The 24,836-nt window shown below is 50.8% G+C and overlaps 10 protein-coding genes across 10 annotated transcripts; 6 read left to right on the forward strand and 4 right to left on the reverse strand.

The window, feature by feature from the left end:
- Positions 1-113: 113 nt before the first annotated feature.
- BO88DRAFT_360752 (putative alpha-glucosidase) lies at positions 114-2,672 on the reverse strand (the record flags this gene model as incomplete). The annotated part of the gene is made up of 1 exon (XM_025703858.1): positions 114-2,672. One exon carries the CDS (start codon positions 2,670-2,672, stop codon positions 129-131), a length of 2,544 nt encoding a protein of 847 aa, XP_025565262.1. The 3' UTR covers positions 114-128.
- A 371-nt stretch (positions 2,673-3,043) lies between these two features.
- On the forward strand, positions 3,044-5,868 carry BO88DRAFT_383672 (putative MFS transporter). The gene is made up of 12 exons (XM_025704672.1): positions 3,044-4,046; positions 4,108-4,205; positions 4,265-4,327; positions 4,376-4,428; positions 4,486-4,557; positions 4,612-4,725; positions 4,778-5,045; positions 5,092-5,113; positions 5,160-5,257; positions 5,310-5,374; positions 5,434-5,469; positions 5,519-5,868. The coding sequence occupies exons 1-12, from the start codon at positions 3,524-3,526 to the stop codon at positions 5,730-5,732; spliced, it is 1,626 nt and encodes a 541-aa protein (XP_025565263.1). The 5' UTR covers positions 3,044-3,523; the 3' UTR covers positions 5,733-5,868.
- Positions 5,869-6,175: 307 nt separating this feature from the next.
- BO88DRAFT_383676 (putative C6 transcription factor) lies at positions 6,176-9,065 on the forward strand (the record flags this gene model as incomplete). The annotated part of the gene is made up of 14 exons (XM_025704673.1): positions 6,176-6,238; positions 6,470-6,501; positions 6,554-6,613; positions 6,693-6,878; positions 6,924-7,085; positions 7,142-7,157; positions 7,215-7,326; positions 7,381-7,714; positions 7,768-7,891; positions 7,945-7,960; positions 8,011-8,110; positions 8,169-8,188; positions 8,249-8,372; positions 8,444-9,065. 14 exons carry the CDS (start codon positions 6,176-6,178, stop codon positions 9,063-9,065), a joined length of 1,971 nt encoding a protein of 656 aa, XP_025565264.1.
- A 67-nt stretch (positions 9,066-9,132) lies between these two features.
- On the reverse strand, positions 9,133-10,862 carry BO88DRAFT_402824 (putative mitochondrial carrier protein (Ymc1)). The gene is made up of 5 exons (XM_025706206.1): positions 10,598-10,862; positions 10,385-10,396; positions 10,198-10,334; positions 9,514-10,142; positions 9,133-9,438 (listed from the first exon to the last, which is right to left on the reverse strand). The coding sequence occupies exons 1-5, from the start codon at positions 10,701-10,703 to the stop codon at positions 9,408-9,410; spliced, it is 915 nt and encodes a 304-aa protein (XP_025565265.1). The 5' UTR covers positions 10,704-10,862; the 3' UTR covers positions 9,133-9,407.
- A 180-nt stretch (positions 10,863-11,042) lies between these two features.
- On the forward strand, positions 11,043-14,558 carry BO88DRAFT_433452 (translation initiation factor 2). Its single transcript, XM_025709421.1, has 3 exons — positions 11,043-11,116; positions 11,179-14,086; positions 14,143-14,558. Exons 1-3 carry the CDS (start codon positions 11,093-11,095, stop codon positions 14,292-14,294), a joined length of 3,084 nt encoding a protein of 1,027 aa, XP_025565266.1. The 5' UTR covers positions 11,043-11,092; the 3' UTR covers positions 14,295-14,558.
- Positions 14,559-14,621: 63 nt separating this feature from the next.
- BO88DRAFT_433453 (HNH endonuclease) lies at positions 14,622-15,592 on the reverse strand (the record flags this gene model as incomplete). The annotated part of the gene is made up of 2 exons (XM_025709422.1): positions 15,325-15,592; positions 14,622-15,176 (listed from the first exon to the last, which is right to left on the reverse strand). Exons 1-2 carry the CDS (start codon positions 15,547-15,549, stop codon positions 14,622-14,624), a joined length of 780 nt encoding a protein of 259 aa, XP_025565267.1. The 5' UTR covers positions 15,550-15,592.
- Positions 15,259-16,579, forward strand: BO88DRAFT_402826 (haloacid dehalogenase, type II). Its single transcript, XM_025706207.1, has 2 exons — positions 15,259-15,913; positions 15,981-16,579. Exons 1-2 carry the CDS (start codon positions 15,748-15,750, stop codon positions 16,535-16,537), a joined length of 723 nt encoding a protein of 240 aa, XP_025565268.1. The 5' UTR covers positions 15,259-15,747; the 3' UTR covers positions 16,538-16,579.
- Positions 16,580-16,910: 331 nt separating this feature from the next.
- BO88DRAFT_360767 (EI24 domain-containing protein) lies at positions 16,911-18,254 on the forward strand. The gene is made up of 3 exons (XM_025703859.1): positions 16,911-17,063; positions 17,132-17,709; positions 17,797-18,254. The coding sequence occupies exons 1-3, from the start codon at positions 17,010-17,012 to the stop codon at positions 17,987-17,989; spliced, it is 825 nt and encodes a 274-aa protein (XP_025565269.1). The 5' UTR covers positions 16,911-17,009; the 3' UTR covers positions 17,990-18,254.
- A 1,242-nt stretch (positions 18,255-19,496) lies between these two features.
- BO88DRAFT_231138 (uncharacterized protein) lies at positions 19,497-22,042 on the forward strand. The gene is made up of 3 exons (XM_025702062.1): positions 19,497-19,928; positions 19,991-21,568; positions 21,623-22,042. The coding sequence occupies exons 1-3, from the start codon at positions 19,863-19,865 to the stop codon at positions 21,947-21,949; spliced, it is 1,971 nt and encodes a 656-aa protein (XP_025565270.1). The 5' UTR covers positions 19,497-19,862; the 3' UTR covers positions 21,950-22,042.
- Positions 22,043-22,436: 394 nt separating this feature from the next.
- Positions 22,437-24,245, reverse strand: BO88DRAFT_478188 (uncharacterized protein; the record flags this gene model as incomplete). Its single annotated transcript, XM_025711986.1, has 1 exon — positions 22,437-24,245. One exon carries the CDS (start codon positions 24,243-24,245, stop codon positions 22,437-22,439), a length of 1,809 nt encoding a protein of 602 aa, XP_025565271.1.
- Between the last annotated feature and the right edge of the window lie 591 nt (positions 24,246-24,836).

Consider the following 24,836-nt stretch of genomic DNA (forward strand, 5'->3'; position numbering starts at 1 on the left):
AATCCCAATCTCTTCTATACTATCTAACGCCACCGACATCTATCATCATGATCCGGGTAAACCATTCTCACCCGTATTACCAAAATATCCAACGAACTTTCCATACCAACAACCATAACATCCCCTATCTAGTTCTTCAAGGTATAAACCACCCGTCCCCGAGAGTCCTTACCCTTATACTCCACAGTCTTCCCAATATCCGACACCACGCGTCTCTCATCGCCATTATGAAGGACGATATCAAGATCTTTCCAAGCAGGAACAAACCCAGACTTCTCATCACGAGAGAATCCAACAATAACCTTCTCCTCCGTGGAACTATACGTGATAGTATACTCCGAGATGCGCGCCTCAAGCGAGATACCATCATCTTCAAACCAAGTAGTACTGAACATCTGGCCATGAGAACTACCACGGGGCGGAAAGATTTCGACTCCACGGTAATCATCGACCTCTTTCACAGCCACAGAAGCCGGAGTGTCATCGCCAGGAACCCTGGTATGAACGGGCTTTCCGACGGGGATGGCACCACCGATTCTGGCTAGAAGGGGAATGCTCTTCCTCCATTCGGAGGGCACTTCCACCCATTGTCCAGAGGCGAGATAGTTATAAGGCTCGTTCATGTTCACATACCCAAAGTCGAACTTGTCATTCGCCTTACGGGGAAGGTATAAATTGGCAATGCTGACGCCTGGCTCGTAGACACCGCCGACCATGATGTTGTCACCGAACCAGAACTGCTCATCGCCTGATTTCAGGGCCTTCGTCCATACCTCCGGGTCCGATTCATAGCCCCATCCTACCCAGCGCTGGGGCGGGGACGCGGTCAGATGGCTTTCTAGACCCAGGGAGTAGATGTAAGGAAGGATCTCGTAGCGACGCTTGATGGTATCACGGACGAGAGGGGTAATCTCGGGGTACATCCACGGCTCGATGACGTCTCCGACGGAGCTGTTTCCAGGAGATGTCTTGAAGCAGTTGATGGCGAACCGAGGCGAGTGGATACCCAGTTGGATCCATCTGAGCAGCAGCTCAGGAGAAGGCTGAGGTCCTTCGAATCCCCCAATATCGTGACCGCAGCACTGCAGAAGAGAGATTCCTGCGCTGAGGGACAGAGCGTTCGCTCCCTTCATGCCCTCCCAGCTAGTCACGTTGTCTCCGCTCCAGGTGCTGGCGGCGTAGCGCATTGTACCTGCCGTGGCACTGCGAGTCAGGACGAATGGTCTGTGGTTGGGCTCAATGTTGAGCAGAGCGTCATGGGAAGCTTTGCCCATGAGTTCGGTGTGCATGGCGCGACCCCACTGTCCGACAGAGTTCTCGACGCCCTTCTTGACGGCCTCGGAGACGGTTGGCTCGTCCAATGCCAACTTCCAATCGTCGTCTGGAAGCGTGTACTCGTTGTTGTCGTTCCACATGGCGTCGATTCCGGCGCGCTTCAGGCTCTGCACACCGTCATACCACCACTTGAACGCAACAGCGGAGGAAAAGTCGATGTGACATCCGTCACCTCCTGTTGCGCCTCCGGCACTCCACAGTCGCATATAGCCCGGCTTATTGCTCGCAGGGTCTTTGAAGAACCCGTTCGAATCAATGAGCTTCTGGAAGTCGGGGTGTGAGGCGAGCAGGAATGGCTTGATGTTGGAGAGAAGGCGGATACCCCGACCATGGTATTTGGCAATCCACTCTTCGGGGTTGGGGAAGCGATGTTTGTTCCATGTGAAGACATTGCGGACCTTAGGCTCAGTTTCGGCGATCGAGTATCCGGAGCTCATTTGGTGTGCGGAGCAGGGAATGCCGTGCTCTTCCAGCTTGTCTGCGAACTCCATCAATGCCTCGTGAGCAGGCGGGTCGTCAAGCATGGTGTACTTGTATCCACCTGAGATGTACCCATATGCCCATCTGGGGACGAGGATCGGAAGACCGACAAGCTCTGCGTAGGAGCGTACGACATCCTTGAGCGTCTTGCCGACGATGAGGTACTGCTCCAATCCGCCGTAGTCTTGACGGTAGACTTTGAAGTGGCCCCAGAGGCCATCGACCTCCGAGCCGACAGACCAGGTGCCTCTGCCATGGGTTGTCGAGAAGATGGCCACGCATCCATCAGGGGATGCCTTGATCAGCAGAGGAATGTGCTTGTATAGAGGATCGGTGTTGTAAACATCGTATCCGAAGCTGTCGGTGGCCGAGAGCTGGAAATGGCGTCCTGTGAGGTCCATGGGAGCTCTTTTCTCGCCAAGTCCAACGTGAAGACAATCCCGGTCATGCTCTGTGTAGTGTGCGATGCCGGTGGAGTCTGCGACATAGGAGCGAAGTGGCAGATCGCGATATAAGGGCTTCTCGGTGCCCTTCCATGATAGGGAGACGACTGGGGTGTTGCTCCAGTCAACGGACGCTGTTACGCCTCCCACTTCGATTGTCTTTTGATTCGAACCGCCTGTAGTGGAGACTTGGACTCCATCTAGGTTTGTTGCTGGCTTGGTCACACTGGGGAAGGGAGGGAGAGGGTGGTCTTGCGACGAGAAGGTGACTCTAAATAGGTTCTCGCGAATTGGTTCGAAGGAGAAGTCGAAGGAACGCTCATCGGGGCTCGAGCGGAGATATACAGAGGAGGAGGTTTGAGCCCCAGTTGGAGACTCTTGATAAGTCTTGGGGACGAACTCTTTTTGAGGCATTATTGTGTGTACTCCCTTGAACAAGGCCAATTGAGTGACTGTGAGTACAAAGTCTAAGATACGAATGAGGATACAACTACAGGATTTGGATTCAAGCCAGAATACCGCTCTATTTGAGTGATTCTACATGCCTCTGTCCCACCGGCATTGCGTGAGGAGCAGTGCCGTTGAGGCCCACCAGCGTGGAGCTGTATAGTCGGATTTCGGGGAGTATCTCCGACACGTCTGGCATTGTCCTACAGGGTTAGTGAACTTTCCCCCACACTTTGTGCTCCCCCGCGTCCCCGTGACCCACACCCAAGCGAAGCTGGAGATACTTTTTGTACTCGGTTCTTCGCTTTTCGTGCCCGAAATCCGAAGCTAGACGCTGTTCAACGTCAAGTATCTCCCCACTCCCATGAATTCACCTGCACGGTGATGGCACGACTGCAATTCATTGGACATCGCATCGGATAATGTCCGACAGCTTCCACGTCATGTTATCCCGTGGTGTGTTGCCGGGATGGAACGACTACCTCGACGCTAATCTTGTCATGGGCGTCGTGACGAGCCATGGCTGAATTGATTCGCTCCCGCGTCGGGTTTGGGCTGCTTCCGTCCGGGGCAGAGGATGAGGCTTTCCCCACGGGGTTGCCCTTTGGAGTGTAGGTGTATGATGAATGGGGATATGCTATTACCCAGTTCTGTTGTGACCCTTTGTCTGGGTTTTATCTTGTCCTTAGGGAATCTTCTCTTCGTTCTGATTTACCCTTGCTGAAGATTGAAACGCTTATTCTCCCTACTTGAGAGGCGGTCGTCTTGTTAGGGCTATTTCAAGAACAGTTCGACTACAGAAGAATAGACGAGGAACCATGTCCCACAAACAAGGAACAACGCCTGCAGACAAGACACAAGATGAGCATATTGAATCTGTCGAGAACGCGCCCCGTCGGGAGCTGCAGCATGCAAACGAGCCTACTCAGGATACAGCGCTTGACCTCATGAGAGACGCAGGTCATTCAGCCATCCTAACACCCGAGAATAATGCCAAAGTCCTTCGGAAGATTGATCTTAGACTCCTGCCTATTCTGCTGGGAATCTATTTCCTGCAGCAGGTTGACAAGTCGACTCTCTCATACGCGTCGGTCTTTGGGTTGGTCGAGAAGGCCCATCTACATGGGCAGGAATACTCGTGGCTGGGGGCGGTCGTCTACCTGGTGCAACTCGTTGCTCAGCCGTTCGTCGCCTACATCCTGGTCAAGGTGCCTCTGGGGAAGTTCCTGGCATGTACGACCTTTCTCTGGGGCATTGCCCTGACATGCATGACCCCAGCGAACACTTTTGCGAAGTTGTTGGTTTGTCGGATTTTTCTGGGTCTCTTTGAAGCTGGTATACGTGAGTATTCCCTCTAGCTATAATCGATTGTCTTGTACTAGGGCTGAGGTTGGATGACAAGCGCCGGCATTCATTGCGATCACGCAAATGTGGTATCGTCGACGAGAACAGCCCGTCCGGCTTGGTTCATGGTATGCTATGAACGGTGTGGTGAACATGGTGAGTTCTGTCTCCGTCCTACTTGATATGTATGACTGCTAATGGGGACTACAATCTAGTTTGGAAGTCTGATAACCTACGGTCTTGGTCACATTGCATCTTCGGTCTTCGAGCCTTACCAGGTGGGTTATCTTCACCATCATGGAGGCGGGATGCTAACTGTACCACAGATTATCTTCTTGTTTTTCGGGCTCATCACGATTGTTTTCTCTGCCGTTGTATTGTGAGACACGCCGTTTCAACAACGAACGTTGCACCCTCCTGACCCTTTATATCTTAGTATTTTGACCCCCGACTCGCCGATGAAGTCCAAATTTCTTCACGAAGAGGATAAAGTTCTGGCTATTGAAAGGTATCTACTATGCAGCTATCAACGAACGCGCCAAATGCTTACGGCTGTGGTTAGACTTCGTATGAACCAGCAAGGTATCGAAACGCACGAGTGGAAATGGCAGCATGTGAAAGAAACATGCCTCGACATCAAGTCTTTCTTCTGGTTTGCTTTGATGTTCTCAATCTCGTAAGATACTTTTATTCGAGCATTGAAGCGGAACATACTGACAGTATCACAGAATCCCCAGCGGCGGCATCTCGACCTTCGGGCCATTGATTATCGAAGCATTCGGATTCAACCAATTTGACACCATCCTCTTCAATATACCTTTTGGCGCTGTCCAGCTCATTGCAACTATGGGAGGAGCGTGGATGGCCACTAAGCTCCAGATGAAGGGTCCTGTCATAGCTTTGCTCTGCTTGCCTGCTATTGCGGGTTGTGTGATGTTGTTGCAAATTCCGCACGATGGTAATCACAATGGGGCACTGCTTGCGGGGTATTATATTGTAAGTTCTATGCTGATGTATGCATGTGCTCGCTAATATTTGCTAGATCTCTGTATACCCTGGAATTAGTATGTCTCTACGAACTGCGCAGACGCCAAAGCTAACAGACTATAGCACCTTTGATCTACTCATGGTCCGCGGGTAACACAGGAGGCGAAACGAAAAAGAAGCTAGTGAACGGTGTTCTACTCGTCGGACAATGTGCTGGTAACGTATGTAACCCAACCAGTCCGGAAAGCAGGGTCAAACATTGACATGAAACAGGTCCTAGGATCAAACCTGTACACTACAACCGAAGCACCGCTATACAGACGTGGTCTGCTCTCCAAGTAAGCCTGAAAAGAGCCAATAACTGACTGTTTACAAGACTGATCATGCATACAAACAGCCTTGCCATGTTCTGCGTCCTTATCCTGCTTTGCGCGTAAGTCCTCTACACCGTAATTTAGCTTCACCTGCTCATCTACTCTTAGACTGAACATGGGATACCTCTTCTTCCTCAACAAGAAACATGAGAAGAAACGAGTGAGTATGGGAAAGAGCGCAAAGATCATCGACCACTCCATGCAAGCCGTAGGAGCAGTCCAAATTGACAAGACCGAAGTACCTCAGGAGACACTTGGCGACGACAATGCGTTCAAGGACCTCACGGACTGGGAGAACGAGGATTTCGTCTATGTATACTAAGAGCGGGCTCTTCACGCCAATAAGGCAAGGAATGATGGATTGCTTTGAGGAATATGCGGGTTATGTTTATAGCGTCCATTTCATGTTATCATGTTATTCAGTCTATGGAAAGTATCTGTTATTGACCATACTCAACGTGTTACCATGTTCTTAGTATAATACTTGAACAAGAAGCAAGACAACCGGTACTGAAATAAAAACCAACCGCAAACAAACCAAGTTCGTAGTTAGTACCTTCCAATAGCCGACTCGGCAATCCCCCGGCGAGACGGCGTGGGGCCCCGCCTTTTCCTCTCATGCCATCCCCGTTTCAATCTATTTACCCCATTCCAAACCGACTCCTTCTTCCGTCTTCCGACGATCAGTGCGCATACCCTGCATTAATTGACCCAGTGTTATCCCTAATCTAGTGCAAACATCTATACCTATTCGGAAAGTAAATAATGGACTCGGACGAGGAATCCTCCTGCGCGGTATCCGCTCCAGTTGGGAAGAAGCGTATCCCGGTATGCATGCTTGGTTCGAGTCCTAGGTCTCCTTTGGAGTTACATGAGCTGCTGATGCTACTAGCGCAGTAGCTACCATCTGGATAAAAGAAGTACTGCTAATACATGAATAAATGATATAGAAAGCATGTACTTCTTGTCGGCAGTCGAAAGTACGTCATCTTTCTTACGAATGTGACACTGTGTCTTGGGTTCGATTGTATTGTTTTACTGATATGTTGGGTGGTATAGGTCAAATGCGATGGTAAACGGCCGTGTACGAGGTACGTATATACTAATAAATTCTAAGATGAGTATGCTGATGAAGATGGATAGATGTAAACGTGCAAGGAAACGATGTGTTTTCTTTGAGGTTCCGAAGGATCTTGCTGTCTTGTATGTACTTTGCTTCTGTATCTCCTGTCTTTTACACTTTGTTGGAGCTGTCGTGTGTTGACGATAGTACCATGTACAGACGCCTGGAGAATGTCGAAGCAGAAGTACAGCGTCTACGGGAGCAATTAAGCAATGTGAACGAGCTACTACTACGTCAGTCTACGCAGCAACAGCAGCAGATTGCTGTCACTTCTCCCGCTTCCGCTCATGTCATGTCTGATCCTGGGACAATGCCCACGTTTCTTGCTACGGGAGGAATGGGTGGGTATCATCATCCATGGCGAGGGGCTAGATATCCTGTGACCCATAGGGATCATGATGCTGGCGTGTTTCAGTTCCCGACTCCTGGAATGGAGGCTGCTCGGCCTACCAGGTTGCGACGCTCAGGGTTCGATATCAAGGAAGAGCCAGTATTGGATTTTATTAGTAGGGGGATGATGACGGCTGATCAGGCTATGTCGTGCTTTAGGACGTATGTTGCTGTCACATTTGGTGCTGGTTCCTGGTATTTGCTAATATGCACTATAGGTTCTTTCAGGGCTGTGTATGTGATATCTTCCATCTAGCCATGATGTTCAGGGCTCATGCATAGGGGACTTAGGATAGGTATATCCCGGTCTTTGATCCAGATATTGACACGTTCAACTCTGTGCGCACTCGGAGTAGCATTCTGTTTAATGCTATCTGCACGATTGGCAGCCGAGTTGAGATCAGTACGCTTGATACAGAATCCAGTCGATTAAGTGACAAGTCGCTGACAATTCCAGGGTCTGGATCTCAGATCCCCGATCTACTCCATGCCGAACTCAAGAGATCGATAAACGTGATTATTCAGAATAAAAACCTCAATTGCTTGGAATCCGTGCAGGCGTTGCTCATTGTAGCCTGCTACTCTGCTGAGCGGTCCTTGATCTTATCCTTTGCAACGAGAATGGCGTTAGATTTGGGGCTAGATGAAGCCTTTGAAGAACTGATACAGAGACTGACGATGAAAGAGACCGAAGGGGTTCATGATATGACAGGTGTGATGGTGGATGATGAAGAGCGTACACTCATGCGCAAATCTAGGACTTGGTTTGGTCTCTTGGTACTTGATCATATGTGAGTATGCAGTACCAGTCAGGTATATGCGCATGCTAAAAAGGTATAAACAGATTCCATGTCGACGGTGGGAAGCCTCCTGGCATCCGGGTGACAGGGAACGCTCATCGATGTCGCATTCTGCTTCGCCATCGTACGTCTACTGTCTTAGATTTACGGCTTTTCTCCCAGGTAGAGGTATGCATGCCCATCCTATATTTGGTTGTTACCCTAGCACTAATATTGAATAGCTGAACATCATACGTGGTAAGCGCCTTACAATCTAGTTCCTGACAGGCTGGATAACAAGATGGTAGCAAGAGTAAATGATACTCTAGACGCCAAAGAAACACTACAAAGATCAGACATCACAGAGTTTGTACACGAAGCCAAGGTAGATCTCGATCTATGGTTCGAGTAAGTCAATTCCTAGCAAGTATCTTCATCACATATTTCTCCAACTAATCTCAACCAGCGACTGGCTACGCATCATCGGTACCACCACTATATAGCACCATGTCCAAACCGATATATCAACTCTACTAACAAAACCAGAAAACTCCCCATCCGCCACCCAAGAACGCCCCTTCCTCCTCGCCGCCCTACGAGTCCAAAAATGCTGGGCCGAGTTAATCCTGCACTGCAAAGCGCTCCGCTCCATGGGCGTAGGAAACGTCGCGTACATACTATCCAACCCTTCCAAGCCCTAACCCAAACCATATCTACCTACTGACCCATATGCCGACGTAGAGAAATGTCCCCAATCGAGCAAAACATCCTCCTAACCGCCAAATCTAGCGCCCGAAAACATCTCCGCCTTATCAGCCTCGAACCCGACTTCTACCTCGCCAAACTAAAATACGCCATGGATTTCGTCTGGGCCAAATGCGCCTTCTGCTTCCTCTTACTCCTAAAATTATCGCGCCTCCTCCCCGAACGAAAAGAAGAACACACGGAGCTTCTAGATCATGGAAATAGACTCCTTGAAGAGCTAACTAGGACTAACGGGGAATCGGCCCCAACAACAGCAGCAGCGACAACAACAACAGGGATAGGGAACAACAATAATATCTATATGCAGATATTGCGATTGAGTATTGAGAAATACAGTCGTGTTCTGCAGGAAAGGGAGGTCAATGGTGCCTCGATTGAGGATGCAGGAGGAATGAGTAGTGGAGGGGAGGGAGGCGATACCAATCAACCGGGCACCAATGCGATGACGCCATTTTGGGAGTTATTTGATGCGCAGGCCGATCTGCAGAGTTTTATACCTGAGCAGTTTGTCCGAGAGTGGGATTTCCCAGGCTTGGATTTGTTTTATTTTCCTACGGCGTGGCAGGATTTCTTTGGGGATTTTTCCTTGGCGGTTTGATTTCAATATCTTTGTGGTTGATTGGTTGGTTGTGGGATTGGAAGGGTTACTGATTGAGTATGTGGGTACTAGTAAGAATCATCATATCATATCATATTGAGCTGGCCAAGTGTTGAAATCCTGAATGCTTTGCCAGAAGGAAGAACGTATAACTCTATATAACCATGCGAGTTTAACATTGTTTGTAAAAAAAGGATGATGTCTAAGCGGAACTTTTCCTCCAGAGCCTGTTGAATGAACGAAAGAAAACTAGAACGGGGGATATCAAAACCCTAAACCACCACCAAACTTGGGTATTATTTTATTTCATTTCTTGTGCTAAGTCGATGGGGGCGAAGTAGTTTAGCCCAGGGCTCTCATGGTAAGCTCGACACTGTAATGCAATTAGCAGGTACTCGACATAAAGCAGCAGCAGGAGAGTAAGGAGGAGTTGAAAGGGTGAACGTACACAGCAAAAGTACCCGCCGACACAGGCATGGCCCTCAGCAAGGTAGGACCAATACCCTTCCAGAAGCCAGCCAGACCCTCAACAGCATAGGTCTTCTTGAAGCAGTCGGTCATGCTCTTGAACTGCTGCTGGGCGCCGAAGCCATCGCACTGCATCTTACTCTTGACGACGTCGAAGGGGTAACTGGACAACCAGAGAGCCTCACCAGCCAGACCACCGTAGGTAGCGACCTTCAAGCTGGAGATATCCTCACGCTTGACGTTGTTGCGCTTGGCATCCTGGTTCATGAGGTACTCGAAAGCCAAGAACCAGGTTCCGTAGGCCTGGGCTTCACGGAGGTAGGTGACGTTCTGACCGCGGAAGAGACCCTTGAGGACACCGCCCTGGTTGCAGAGCTTGCGGATGCAGTCGATGGGGCCGTTGTACAGACGATCAGCTCCGTGGGGCTGGGTTTGCAGACGGATACGGACGTGCTCGATAGGGCCGGACAGGAAGGAGTTGGTGAGACCGGCAAAACTACCGGCCATGTAGTACTGGGTGTAGGAGAGAGTGCTGTCGGCGTACTTCTTCTTGTTGAGCTTCTCCAGACGTCTGCGGGCTTCGTGGAAAGCACCGAATTGAACGCTGACCTGGGGGCCCGGTTACTATGAGTGAAAAGGGGACTGATAATTGGGGACTGCTTACGCAGGCACCGATTCCGATCAACGGAGTCAGAGTACCCTTGTAGAAGGCGAAGGGGCCCTCGTTCTTCAGGATCTTGGTGGCGCAGTCCAGAGCACTGGAATACTGGGTGGTGGTTTGCAGGCGGACCTTGACAATGTCTGTTCATTGTTAGGAGAACTCTCGGGTTGGAGAGAGAGAGGGTACCCACCAAAAGGTTGTCCTGTGCATTGTTAGTATGCGCTTTGAGTAGAGATTTGTGGTAGTGATGAGGGATAGTCAAGATAAGGCATGATAAAGCAATGCGCCAGCACATCTCTCACCGTAATGGGATACTCCGTATACGGAGGACATGTGCACGCAATTGCATCGGGGGTGGTATATGTATATGTTCAAAGAACATGAAGCGATGATTATGACGTACCAAGAAGCACCTGAGCAATTCCACCAGCAGCACCAGCACCCAAATCCTTGAGGGTGCGAAGGGTTCCGCCCCCCTTCTGCATGTCCTCGAATGCCTCGGACTCCATTGCGGGGAAGTATTACAGGTTCGGGAAACTGAAAGTTGAAAGGAGATCGAGTCGTAGAGCCTAAGACGGAATCGCACCGAACGACGCAGCTGATCTCTTAATCCCGAGAACCCAGGAGTCTTTGTACAGACAGGAAGAAGGAGGAAGAGACGGAGCTTATCAGAACGACGAGAAAGAAGAAGAGCGCAATTGATGTCGCGAGAGTGCTCGCCTCCGATTCGGCGATGGCGCCGAGCGCACGTGAGGCGGAAAACTGGCGGACCCGCGGGATGAGTCAGCAGGCGGCATACGGGCGGATACACCAGCGTTACTTTGGTTACTTACGGCGCCGATGTTCTTCTCCGCAGTTTTGGCGCCGAGGGTTTCGCTGTGAGCAACGACAATACATCATGCACAGACGGGCTGCTTTGGAAGTGAGTTGAATTTTCATTATAACATCACAGCTTTTGAGCTAATAGTCATCCTTTTCTTCCAGCTATCCCGTCGTCACGGTGTCGAATGGTCGTGCGCAACCGCCCGCAGAAATGCTGCCTTCACTCCCGTAGTAGGCTTGGTGCCTCGACGGCATTTTCGAATCTCTCCTCTTCGCCTCGATTCATCCGATTCTCCGCCATCAAACAGTCCTGGTGAACCAGTTGCAGGTACAAGCTCCGGCTCAGCACCTACGGGCCCGAAGTTCGGTAATCGTTGGGGAAGCAAAGCACAGAGACCGCTTGGGCTGAGTCCGGCGGAGCAGGCTATTCGAGACTCCTTAGTCGCAAAGAGGCAACAAGAAGAACAGCGACAGCAACAACAATTACAGAGACAAGAGCAAGACCGGCTGCGTAAAGAGAGGCAACAGCAATCGCAACAACGATGGAAGGAAGGGCGGTCCCAGGGCCGCACGGAAGAACAATGGCCGAGCACGAGATGGCGTGAAACTGGCTTCAAGCCCAGGCAATCCGATGCATTCCCCAGGCGCCGCTCGGGTCTTAACAGTGAGGACAAGGAAAGCCTGTCTCTACAGCCCGACAGGTCACTCGAAGTCAACGTCAACAAAGTGCCCAAGCACAAGCGGTCGACAGGCTGGACTTGTCCAGATTGTCAGACGAGATGTTACGGGCAGCATACCGTCTGCCCGCACTGCAAAGCACCCAGGCCAAACCTGCACGAGGGGCCGCAACGGCACCGGGGCTCACCCCGCCATCGCCACGCAGACGAGGAAGCTACAAAGATTCGAAAATTGGGCCAGTCTATTTTGTCTGATAAGGATAGCGGGAATGCTGAAGGGCTCGGCTCAAGGGAAACAGCGTTCAGAGGTTATATGGCAAGTCAAGGGCAATTTGCCGGTCCACGACCTGTGTTCGACTCTAATGTCGATAAAGAAATATCCGTCCAGGAAGCCAGGGAAGCAAGGAAAAAGGAAATAGAGGCAAGGAAAGAAGAGAGGGAGGCAAAGAAGGAAGAGAGGAAAGCGCAGCAGCAAGCAGAGGAAGACAAACAGGAAAAGAAAGCTAGTGACCCTTGGACCTGGGATCCGTCATCTTTGAAGAACATCAAAGTACGTGAAGATGATGTCCCGGAAACGAAACCGAAACGAAAGGCCAGTCGCAAGCAACGCGAGTCTGGTAGGGATGAGGAGGATTTATTTGACGAGGACGAGGAGTCTCAGCGCCGGAGGCGTCGCGAAGAGAAGAAGCGCTTGAAGAAGGAGAAAGCGCGCAAGAAGGAGATGCAAGCTAATGTCAGCCCTCTATATCTCCCCGAGTTCATCAGCGTCAGCAGTCTTGCAGACGTCATTGGCGTCCGTCCTGCACAGTTCGTTAAACGTATGGAGGATATGGGTTTCGACGACGTTACGTACGATCATGTCCTTGATGCCGAAACCGCCGGTCTGATCGCATCTGAATACAACTATGAACCCATTTTTGACAGTGGCGAGGGTGACTTGACCGCAGCGCCAGAGCCAGAAGACAAGTCAAGCTTACCTGTCAGGCCCCCGGTCGTGACGATCATGGGACATGTTGACCACGGCAAAACCACCATCCTAGACTGGCTTCGCAAGTCCTCGATTGTCGCAACGGAGCACGGAGGTATCACGCAGCACATTGGTGCATTCTCGGTGGCTATGCCTTCCGGAAAGACCATCACCTTCTTGGATACCCCTGGCCACGCTGCTTTCTTGGATATGCGCCGTCGTGGTGCGGACGTGACCGATATTGTGGTCCTTGTGGTTGCGGGGGATGACAGTGTTAAACCCCAAACGATTGAGGCAATTAAGCATGCCGCTTCTGCTAATGTCCCCATCATTGTTGCCATGAGCAAGATGGACAAGGAAGGCGTCAATCCCGACAGGGTGAAACAGGACCTCTCGATGCACGGTGTACACGTCGAGGATTTTGGTGGTGACGTACAAGCAATCGGCGTAAGTGGAAAGACCGGCCAGGGAATGCTGGAGCTTGAAGAAGCAATTATTACCTTGTCAGAGGTGCTCGACCACCGGGCTGACCCCCAGGGTAACGTCGAAGGATGGGTTATCGAGGGCACCACCAAGAGCTATGGCCGTGTAGCTACTGTACTTGTCCGGCGGGGAACACTCCGAACGGGAGATATCATTGTTGCTGGCACCACCTGGGCGCGCGTGCGCACACTTCGGAACGAAGCTGGTCAGACAATTCCCGAAGCCACTCCTGGCATGCCAGTGGAGGTTGATGGCTGGCGAGAACAGCCAGCGGCGGGCACCGAGCTTTTGCAGGCTGATGACGAGCAGCACGCTAAGAGCGTTGTGGACTACCGGTTGGAACGGGCTGAGACACAGAAACTGAGTGAAGACATGACCGCTATCAACGAAGCGCGTCGCGAAAAGCTTGAGAAACGCCGTCAAGAAGTGGCTGGCGCGGACCAGGCCGAGGAGACTGTACAATCCGGCCCCAAGCCAGTGCAATTTATCATCAAGGCCGACGTTGGTGGCTCGGCAGAGGCCGTTCTCAACTCGGTCACTGCTGTCGGTAACAACGAGGTGTACGCCAATGTACTTCGCTCCGAAGTAGGCCCGATTAGTGAGTTCGACATCGAGCACGCGGCCACGGCCAATGGCCACATTATCACGTTCAACATGCCTGTCGACCCTGTGATTTCTCGGATGGCCGAGAAGCGCGGCGTCAACATCATGAACCACAACGTAATTTACAAACTCATTGATGATGTCAAGAGCATCCTGAGCGAGCAGCTGGCACCAAACGTCAGCCAGCGTGTGACAGGAGAAGCAGAGATCGGACAGATCTTCGAAATCACGGTTAAGGGACGTAACAAGACAGCCATCGCAGGATGTAAGGTGCGCAACGGAATGATCAATCGGGCCAAGAAGGTCCGTGTGATCAGAGGTAATGAGACAATCTACGATGGTGAGTTGAATCCCTCAATGGGGTGTTACTTATGACAGTTGACTAACTGGCCGCAGGCTCAATCACGTCTCTAAAGAACGTCAAGAAGGACGTAACGGAGATGCGCAAAGACACGGAATGTGGTATCGGCTTCGATGGCTGGACCGACTTTGCCGTTGGCGACCACATCCAATGCTACGAGGAAGTCTTCGAGAAGAGATACCTCTGATCGACATTCCGGCTTCACATTCACACCCCCTTTTCCACTCTCAACTTCTGGCATCTGTATTTTTAGCGGACATCCATCGTCCACCTCTACATACATACCCCTTGGCTGTTACCATGTTTCTCATCTGCATGTCCCCAAAGCGTGTGGCTGAGCAACCCATTTTGTACAATACGATTCCGGGGATGAGCCTATACCAAAAGTACTACGCATCATCACCACCCGGATAGAAAGGAGTCTACAAATCAAAGTTCTATACCCATCTACAACGGCCGTCCACATTTACCCAACCCAACCCATGGTATCATATCCAAAACTACACGTAACCATCTACCTAGCCTTCCACCTCACTCTCCCCACCCACCTCGCCCAATCCATCACATCCTCCCTCTCACAAATCCTCTCAACAGTAAACCACTCCCTCGCCAACTCCTCATTACTCGCCATGCGATGCACAAAACTATGACACGCACGACACAACCACGCCACACTATTCAACCTCCACTCCTCATGCCACCCCTTCTTGACCACCTTGGCATGCACACTCCTCGGAATCAAATGATGATACGACAGCGGAATCCAATCCCGCTCACAGATCTCGCACGCATCCGTGCGCGTAGTCGCCCACACTGGCGGCGGCTTCGTCACCGACGCTACGTACTCGCCTAGTATCGGCGCGAGGAAATAGGGAATGTCGGAGGCCGATTCAATGACCGCGTACGCTGTTAGGGTATCTGTGATGGAGGCGGGTAGGGTGTGCGAGGTCCTTTCGGCGAGGTGTTGCGGGCTGTATTCTTTGTCACTTGTGAAGTCGGTGTTGGGGTCGTAGGTGAGGGTTTGGAGTGTTGGTGGTTGGAGTGATGGGAAGGTTTCTGTGGCTATGAACTGTTTTTTTGGTAGTGAAGAGAGGGGGAGAGGGGGAGGGGGTGGAATACCCCGCTCTCTCGCTCTCTCTTGTCTCCTCTCGGTGTTGTTAGTTGGGTGTTGTTGTTCTTGTGATAGTTGGATTTGGGCTAAGGTGTAGGCTACGCACGTCGATAAAGTCAGCGAGGTCTTCTGGATCTGTTTTGGTGAATTCATTTTGTTGGATCTGTTCTGCCTCTGGTTTTGGGTCTGCTCGACTGCTGGACTTCTGGCGCGGGGTTGTGCGCGGACGTCGCGCTTTCTTGGTTCGAGGTGTCGGAGAGAATTTCGCGACGATTGCGCTCGATACGCAATCGCGGAATATCTGGTAGTTTTCGCTGTCTGGCGCTGTCATTGTGGTTTCATTGGGAAGGTTGTTGGGTTGGTGTTTGTGGTGGTGAGGCGGTTGGGTCGATGAGTGAGGCCCTTGACATCATCGTCAATCGCCCTTTTTTACATCAGTAGTTGAGTTTACGGGAGCCGTGTTTCTTTCTTGTCTTCTTACGACCACATCTATTCGAGAGTCGATTGCGCTGGAACACTCAATTACATGATGGGGGATATTGTTCTTGCGTTCGACATCTACGGCACATTGCTCTCTTTCGAGGCTGTCACTCGTGAGCTGGAGCGCTTCTTGAATGACGGTGCCCGGGCCCGCACCGTGGCACAGACATGGAGACGCTACCAGCTTGAATACACCTTCAGGCTGAACAGCATGGGTATGTTGTAATGTTTTGTGGTCTCGCGGGTCTTGCTTCTACGTTGGCTAATCGTCTCATGCTTCAGGGCGCTATCTCACCTTCCTGGAAGTCACCAGGAATTCCCTTCTGCATGCCTTGGATGATACGGGTACCTCGTTGGGAGACAAGGAGATTGAGCATCTGATGGCGACCTACAATAGACTGACACCCTTTCCCGATGTCGAAGACGCTTTGAATCAACTTTCAGTCTTCCCGCAAGTCACTTCAGTTATCTTTTCAAATGGCACCCGGGGCATGATAGCCAATTGTGTGGAGAGCTCGACGGTTCTATCGCAGCACAAAACATTCTTTAGAGATGTTGTCAGCGTCGACGAAGTGAAGCAGTACAAGCCCGCTCCAGCAGTCTACAATTATCTGGCAAAGTGCGTCGGCCGGAACCAGTCGGAGATGAAGGATATCTGGCTAGTCAGTGGCAATCCATTTGACATTGCAGGCGCCCGCAATGTGGGTATGAATGCCATTTGGGTAGACCGGGCTGAGGCAAGCTGGGTCGACAAGGCGTTGCCTGATGTCAAGCCGACAGCAATCGTTCACCATCTGGGAGGGATTGTAGATGTGATCAAGCAACAATTGTCACCATAGCATCCTTACTGCTAGCACCTTTATAGGTTTTTTTTTTTTTACATAGGTTGAGAAATAGGCAACATGCCGAATTTTTCAAAAGTGATGTACCACTGTAAATATTTCCAAACGCTCCACGCTTGAGGAGGAGAATTCGGGGTAAGTCAGCGAGTTGCTCTGACCTTCTATTTCCCCTCCAAGGTTCCACGGTCAAGGAGCTCAGAGTGAATAAGAAGGTGTTCAGTTTATGTATGGAAGAAAAGAAAAGGAAAGGTTGAAGCGGGCGAAAATTTCAGCTTTATAGCTGTTCTTCACCGCCTGCTTATCGATAAGGTCTTGGCGGGCATGACGATGTTGAGGCCGTGCTCGGGTGTGTTTGTGCCTTGTCCGCATCGTTCTCCATCTCACACTTGCGCTCTTTTTCTGCTTTGATACAGACCCCTTTTCTACCAGCTGTCTTTTGGCGTTACAATCTCCTTTTGTTTATCTGATCATGCCACACAGACATATCGATACTACTAAAGCAGCGTGGTTATATCCCCTGCGGGTATGTTTGCCCATGTTGCTGCCTGTTCCCTTTTGTGACGTGAAACTGATTGTTTGGTCTTTCTACAGGGCATTTATTATTTTGCATCGCATCGCTACCTTTGGCCGCTTTTCAAGACTCGTTTGATCCCGATAGTTCTCCTGTCCGCTTTCATCTACGTCCTGCTCTTCCTATTTGCATATTTGCCTCAGGTGGCTTTCCTGTCCATCTTCCAGGGTGTCGGGGCCTGGATCAATGGCGCGTTCCTGGTTCTAGGAGAGGGGGCGGCCATTGTCGCTGCTCTCTTTGAAGCCTTCTTCGTTGATGAGACCCTCGTGGACATCTTCGATTCGGTGCTCGTGAGTGAGGGTCATGGCGAACTCGTCACCATGTCGAGGGTTTTGTACCCCCAGGGCGATGATGTCGTCAAACGGCTCGGCAAGCCCACCAAGAGCGCCGTTTATGCACCGTTTTCTCTACGGCAAATCGTGGAATTTATTGTGCTTCTACCGCTGAACTTTATTCCCGTGGCTGGAACACCCATGTTCCTCGTGCTGACCGGCTACCGGGCGGGCCCCTTCCACCATTGGCGATACTTTCAGCTGTTGGATCTTTCGAAACAACAGCGCAAAGAAAGGATTCGCCGCAGACAATTGCAATACACCACGTGGGTTTCAACCTTCTTTCCCCTGACACAAACCCCCTTGAAGATCAACCGAGGTTCATACTGACGCTCAACCACGAGGGAACCCAGATTTGGGACGGTGGCCCTGATACTTCAGTTGATCCCCATTTTGTCCATGTTCTTCCTGATGTCAACCGCGGTTGGATCTGCTCTCTGGACGGTGGATCTTGAAAACAAGCGCGATCTTTTGGGCAGGAGGCCCGCGCGAGATCCCGAAGGTCTCTATCGCGATGATTACAATGATGATGATGCTATGATTTAGATTGTGTTTTTCTTTTATTATTCTTTTTTCATTCTTGATGCCTCTTTAGCCTTTATTCCCGCTTCTCTTAGCGTCACCCGTCTTCTTCACTTCTATACTGCCCTTGTGGTTTCAACTACCTTGACAACTGTTGGGATATCAACGTACAGAATTACCGATTTTAATGTGGTCACACCGATGACCGGGTTTAACCGAGCCCTTCTTAGCGTCATGAATCATGAGTAGAGACTAGAGAGGGGGTCGGTAATAGTTCGATCGTTCCATTATTGCCATGGTTGGTCCCTGCGACAGGACGCAAAAAGACTGCCGACTCCACCTGCGGGCTTTTTCTAAGGTACTTTGGTAGACAGGGAGCCTTTGGCTGGTCGAGGATAACTAAATGTAATTAGTATCGGGGGGGTGGAAGTTAAGATTAGTGTGCGGCGGAGACGGACCGATTGGGAAGTAACCCCTGACGGGGCGAGACTTAGCAGCACTGTTAACAACTTAGCAAACCTTGCCGGCGCCCGACAGTGCTCCGATCCTATAGTAAGTAGTAACTGACTACGGAGACTAGACTATACTAAGTCTTCTCTACCACAGAGTTAAGAGTTCCGGATTTGTTACCCGCTTCTACTCCCAATTTGTGAGCAAATCAGGCACCGAATTCCTGACGGCACTTGCGACGATGGGAGTCTCAGTCGGTTCCCTCCATCGTCATCGTTGGCGCTCCGGCATAGTTGCTGCTTATTATTCCTCTTACCACTAACTAAGTTGATTAGCTATCTCACTAACTTAACTAGTTAACTGTCTTAGCCTCCTTCAATGCGACCCATCGCATTTTCTAGTTTCGTTGCCTCGGCTGCCCTTGAGCCTCAAGTTCCAGCATATCAACACACAGTCTCATTTGTAAGCGGGAAATGACGCGCAGCCACGTGATCTCCTCCCCGCCTGATTCGGAGTCTCGGTTCCTCCTTCTCCTCTTCTCTGATCGACACTCATCAATCAAGATATGACCCAAAACAACAGAGGAAATGATACTACGAAAGGGGATTCGACAGCAGACAATTGATAGCCTTGTACGAAGAGGAAGAAAATAAAACAGAAAAGAAAGGAAAAGAGTTACCAAGCAAACACATTCCGAGGCTCCATAAACGGCCATCACCGGTGAAGTGCAGGGCTCCGATTCCACCCGTCATTGGAGCCCCTCTTCTCGATCGACGGCGGAGTTTGGCCAAACTTAAGGTACCAGACTACTACTTCATCCACTATCTACTTTTGGCCCAGCCAACCTAAGCCGGCGTCCAGGCCTCCACCGGGCGGAGATATCCTGACCTGACCGGTGGTCGATATTGCATTAGGTCACTCTGGGGTCGCTTCTTTTGGGCTCACTGCTCATAATCTTAAAACTCAAAAGTTGAACGGTCGTGCGAAAACCGGCGATTCTAGTCTTGCCATCTTCCAATCCAACCCTTCTAGACTAAACCGCCGTCCCTTAATAATCTTCGAGCCTCGTTCGGGCGATCATCCTTCCAATTTCCCCCACAACAACTGGACCGTTCGCCCGATTGTACGGTCTTCGTGCACTAGCACTCTCTATTCTACTTCACCCCCCTGGTGCCCCCCTCCTCTCCGAGGTGCTGTTACTCGCTAGTGCCCGGGACTATCGGCCTACCTTAACTACTACTAGTCATTCCTGCTGCATCTTCTCCAGGTTTCCTTCGTCATTATCCCGCTATCCGTCTCCGACCCGCACTCGACAGTGCTGCTCTGTCCAGCATCTTGTGGTGTAGTATGCGCGGACGTCCTGGTCCGGGTCCGCGACAACTACCCTATGTTCTAGGCTTCTGAATGCGATTTAAATTAGCATGGGGATATCCGCTGTGTCCTTTACATGCTCATGGACCAACGAACCAGACTGCGTAAGGCTTGTGACGCCTGTAGTATTCGAAAAGTGAAGGTATACTACATGCAGCTGTCACTGTCCATGATAAAAGTGCAGTGTTGGCTAACTCTGCTCAGTGCGACACCAGCGGACCACCTTGTCGGTCATGCGCAAGCTTGGACATCCCTTGCACTTATGAACGACCGAGTCGACGTCGCGGTCCCCCTAACCGCCATGCAGAAGCATTCAAAAAGCAAAAACTAGCAGAGTCCCCTGCAGGCTCCCCAAGTCCATCAGACCATGCTACCCCGGGTCCTCCCGGGTCAGTGGGGAGCACCACCATCCCCTCGTCCACCCCAGCACCTTTGTCGGCGGAGTCCATTTGTTCTATGCCGACCCTGTGGCTATTAATAGACGATTTTTTCACCTACATCCATCCCTTAGTTCCTGTCCCTCATGAGCCCACGTTCCGCGCCGCATTGGAGCGGCGAGATGACCTTTCTAACCCTACCTTTTTGGCCCTCACGGCCGCCATGGTCGGGACACTGGTGGCGTCCTTTCCGCGGAGGCCCAAGCGGCATCTGAAGACGGAGGCGGAGAAGGCAGCATTTCCACACTCGATGGCATTGGTCAGGCGATGCCATGATGTTGCAGTCCAAGCTAGGGGCTACGGCTATCTGGATCGAAGCGCGACAGTGTACGATGCCGCAACTAGCTATTTCCTTGGACTTTGCGCAGGATATGTCTGGCACATGCGCCGATGTCGCGCATATTTCGCGGAATGCCTTACTATGATCCATGTGTATGACCTTTCTCGGCAGTCGAATCACTTTCGGGCAATGACTCCGCCAAGCCCCTCTTCCTCGTCGCGTTATTCGCAAGATCCTTTTGGCGGCGCGACCGCCGATCTTCACGTCGACATCATCGAGCAGGAGCTCGGACGACGCTTATTCTACACCACCATCGCCGGCTACCGGACGCTGCAGCAGCTTGGCTCCGGTGACGTGACTATCCATGTGCCTCCTGAAACTCCGACTTCGCGCTATCCTCCCTTGCCGCTCGAAGTGGATGATGAGTATATCTTCTCCACACATGTTGAACCACAACCATCTGATCGGATTTCTCTTCTGGTGGGCTTCAACGCCAACGTCCGGGTGTTCAGTTCGTATAATACTCTCTCCGCCTGGGAGACTGCGTTTGGGAGCGGCCAGGTCTTTGATTGGGAACGGCAGCGCTCTCTTGTGTGGGAATGTCTGCAAAAGGCTAAATCTGGCTTATCTAATGTTCCAAGAGAATTGGCTATCCAGCTATCTCAAGATCCCGAAATGGGCAACGGGCATGGCCAATACGAGACTACACCTCCTGTGGAGGATCCGCGGGCTCGTAAGCGCCATATGCAACTTCAGATTCAAAAGGCGAACATCTACGCGAGCCAGTTGGGCACCCGATCATACTTGGTAGAGAAATATTGGACCTTGTACGGGGCGTGGAAAATGCAGCGAAAACAATCCGACCAGCAAATTCCTGTCAGCCCCAGAACTACGATTAAGGTTGAAGGTGAGCCGCCGCAAAGTCTAGACACATACGATGCGGAAGCCCAATCAGATTATATTGGGAGGATGATGGCAGAAGAGCGTCGGGTGGTGATCCGGGATCTATTCATCTTGTTGCAATCGGTCAACGAGAGTAGTATGGAACCCAACGGCGGCAGTTTCGTATGCACCCTGTGTTTCCTTCAACTTGAACCGGGAGAACTGACCCCTTCATAGACCGCTAAAATCCGCCAAATCGCCTCCACATTACTCAACTTCCCGCACCATAGCATGATCACGCCCTCCACTTCTGGTCCCCAACCTTTAACATCCGCAGAAGCCGAAGCTTACCTTCGCGCGTTCATTGATACTCTTGTACGCCTAGAGGGGTTCAAATCCGGATCTAGCCAGGGCAAAAGCGGATCCAGTCCCGAGGTCCACCGACAATCCATCAGCTATTTGAGCGATCACAGCCGCGACGAAGAAGAGCTGCGCCAATGGGCCAGTCTGAAAGAATACCAGGCCAAGTTTGCCGAAGCAGGGGGCATGTTATCCGAACTGTAATGGACACGAAGGCATTTTTGAAGCTGACTTATTTCGCATCATTTATAGCTGGAGTTTCTGGAATGGGATACCGATTGCTTTATTCGTTTGGGAGGCGGGATACTGATTGTTAGCAAAGCTGGGGTGGCGACGGAGTTCAGTGTGTGTACTATTTGGGGCGGGAGTACGATTGAACGGCCTTGGTGTCTATATCTTTGTGTGTATTATTATAGAGTGTTTCATTGACTGTTTGGCTGTGTTATCTTTTGTGATGATACCTGTATCTGGGTTGTTGCATGGGTGGATGGATGATATGATTTGATATGTTGGAAGTATCTCGAATGAGAGAGATGACAAATAACAATGTGAATAAAGTGACTGATGTATACTACTACAAAATAAACAACATAAGCCAACCAATCGGGATCAAACCTGGAATTATATGTCAAGTTCATTATTACTTATATCTATAATCACTCCTAACCAGTTAATTCACATAACAACTAAATCAAGTACTCACACTCTCCGTCTCCGTAACCCTCTCCGTAACAGTCTCCGTCCTAGTCACCGTCTCCTTCTCCTTCTCCTTCTCCGTCACAGTCACAGTCTCCCTCTCCCTCTCCGTCACCGTAACAGTAACAGTAACAGGACCCGTAAGCGTCACAGGCACAATCCTAAGAACATCACCCGATTCACTAGACAGGGACGAAGTTACCGTAGGTATGGACGTGGACACATCCTCCCCAGTAGATTTCGTTGACGTTTGCTCTGCATCTAACGGAGTCGTCGTTGTCGTCGTCGTCGACATTTTCTCTCCCTCAGATGTTGTTGTTGATGTGGTGGTAGTGGTAGGGACAGTTTCCGAAGTTGGGGTGGGTTTATCAACCACAGTAACGATAGCAGTAGCAATGGTGGTGGAATCATAGGTTTGTTCGGAGGTGGGTGTATCTGTGATTACTACGTAGATTGTTTGCATGGTTGTTGATGTGGAGTGGAGGGTGGTTGGGGTTGTGGTTGGGTTGATTGTTGTGAGGGATGATGTGGATGTTGATGTGGTGTCTGGGTTAGAGGGTATGAAGGAGGAGGTTCCAATGACTGTTGTTGATCCTTCGGGTGTGACTAGTACGACGACTGGGGTTGGGGCTGAGGTTGTAGTTGTGGTTGTGGTGGCGTCTTCTGTTTCTGGTGTGGGGGTGGTTGTTGTGGTTGTATCCACTCGGTTTGTTGTCTGGGTGGTCTTGGTTGTGGTTGTGCTTGTCGTGGGTATGGTCACCCCGATGAAGGGTTTGGCTGTGTGGGAGCTTGGTGTGGTTGTCTGACTTTCAGTGGGTGTTGATGAGGTGTCCTCGGCTGTAGTTGTTGTGCTCTCGCTGGAGTGTGAGGTGGAGGATGACATTTCGGGCATTGAGGAAGAGCTGGTACTGGCTTCTGGGAGAGGCGTGATGACTCCAATCGTGAAGCTGGTGGACGTTGATGTCTCGGAGGTGTGGGATGATGTAGTGCTCTCTGGAGCAGCGCTTGATGATGCGGGTGCAATAGTTGAGGAATGTAGTAGTTTACTAGATGATGCGATTGTCACCTGGGGTGATGGAGATGCTTTTGACATCTCTGCTGCTGTGCTGGAGGAGTGTGATACTCTGGCAGTAGAGGATGACGTCTCGTGCAGGATGTGAGAAGAAGTTGCTGCGTGAGATGACGAGGCTTCCATTGGACCTCCCGGCATGGCACTTGAGGGAGTTACAATATGGGAGCTCTCTGAATGAGTGCTGGAGCGTATTGTGATATGCACCACCTGCGACGAAGAACTTGTCGTATGAGAGCTTGGAACTGCACTCGCGGGAGGCGAGTAGGGTGCTGAAGATGAAGGTGTAGTTGTGGTAGTAGTTGTAGTTGTAGTCGTTGAAGTCAGCGACAAGATAGTCACGGTGCTGTCTGATGAGACACTTGTAGATAACGAGTGTGTAGCTGCAGAGGAAGACTCGAAGAGAGAGGTAGTTGAGTCGACATGAGTAGAAGTAGTCGGAGATACCTGAACGAACGCAGCTGAGCTGGATGACGCCGGCTCAACGGTAGTGCTAGAGCTGGATGCAGTCTGAGGCAGACTGGAGGGTGTAACCGGAACTACAGTCAAAGCGTTGATCTCATCGTCGTCATCGTCATCGACCGAAGGACTGGCAACGTGCATATAAGGTGTAGTGAGCGAAGGAGATGGGGAGCGCGACTCCAGGTCTCTCTTGGCAGCAAAAGGAGCAATCGGACCAGCCGCACAGCAAAAGACCAGGAAGAAGGTCACGAGGATCACTGGTATGAGCGACATTATCTCGTCTGCTGGTGGAATTATGCAGTCGAAATAGTATTGATTCAAGATTATGTATGTATGTCAAGGAGATGTAAAGAGGACAAATAAACGAGCAGTCAAAGAGAGTATGCAAAGATAAATAGCTGACCACGCTGCATTGACATGTATTGGCAAGTTCAGAAGCGACAGAGATTCATCTTTGACTCCAATTAATATCTAGAAACATCGAAAGAGTGAAGGTGAGGAAATAGTAAAGAAGGACAATCAAGAAGATGGATGATGCAGAGCGAATGAGGGTTAGACAAGAGAAAGACCGTGTTTAAGAAAGCCAAGCGATGAAAGCGCCCACCCGTCATCTCTTTATTTAGTTTATGCCACGGCCTGGACCGTCATCAAGTGCAGCTTGACATGAAACACTCCGACAGTCCAGTTTGCTGTTGTGGGACTCGAAGTTGGGATCGGTTGGCTGGCGAGAGTCGAGTTGGCGCGCGACAAAGAAGTGACGGCTGGGATGTTGCAGCACCCGCCCCGGTTGGGCAACATTTCCCATTCATTGGCAACCGTGTCAAGTCTTGCAGAACAGTGGATCATACCAATCTTTCTACTGAG

Source organism: Aspergillus vadensis, assembly GCF_003184925.1.
Source record: "Aspergillus vadensis CBS 113365 unplaced genomic scaffold BO88scaffold_5, whole genome shotgun sequence".
NCBI lineage: Eukaryota > Fungi > Ascomycota > Eurotiomycetes > Eurotiales > Aspergillaceae > Aspergillus > Aspergillus vadensis.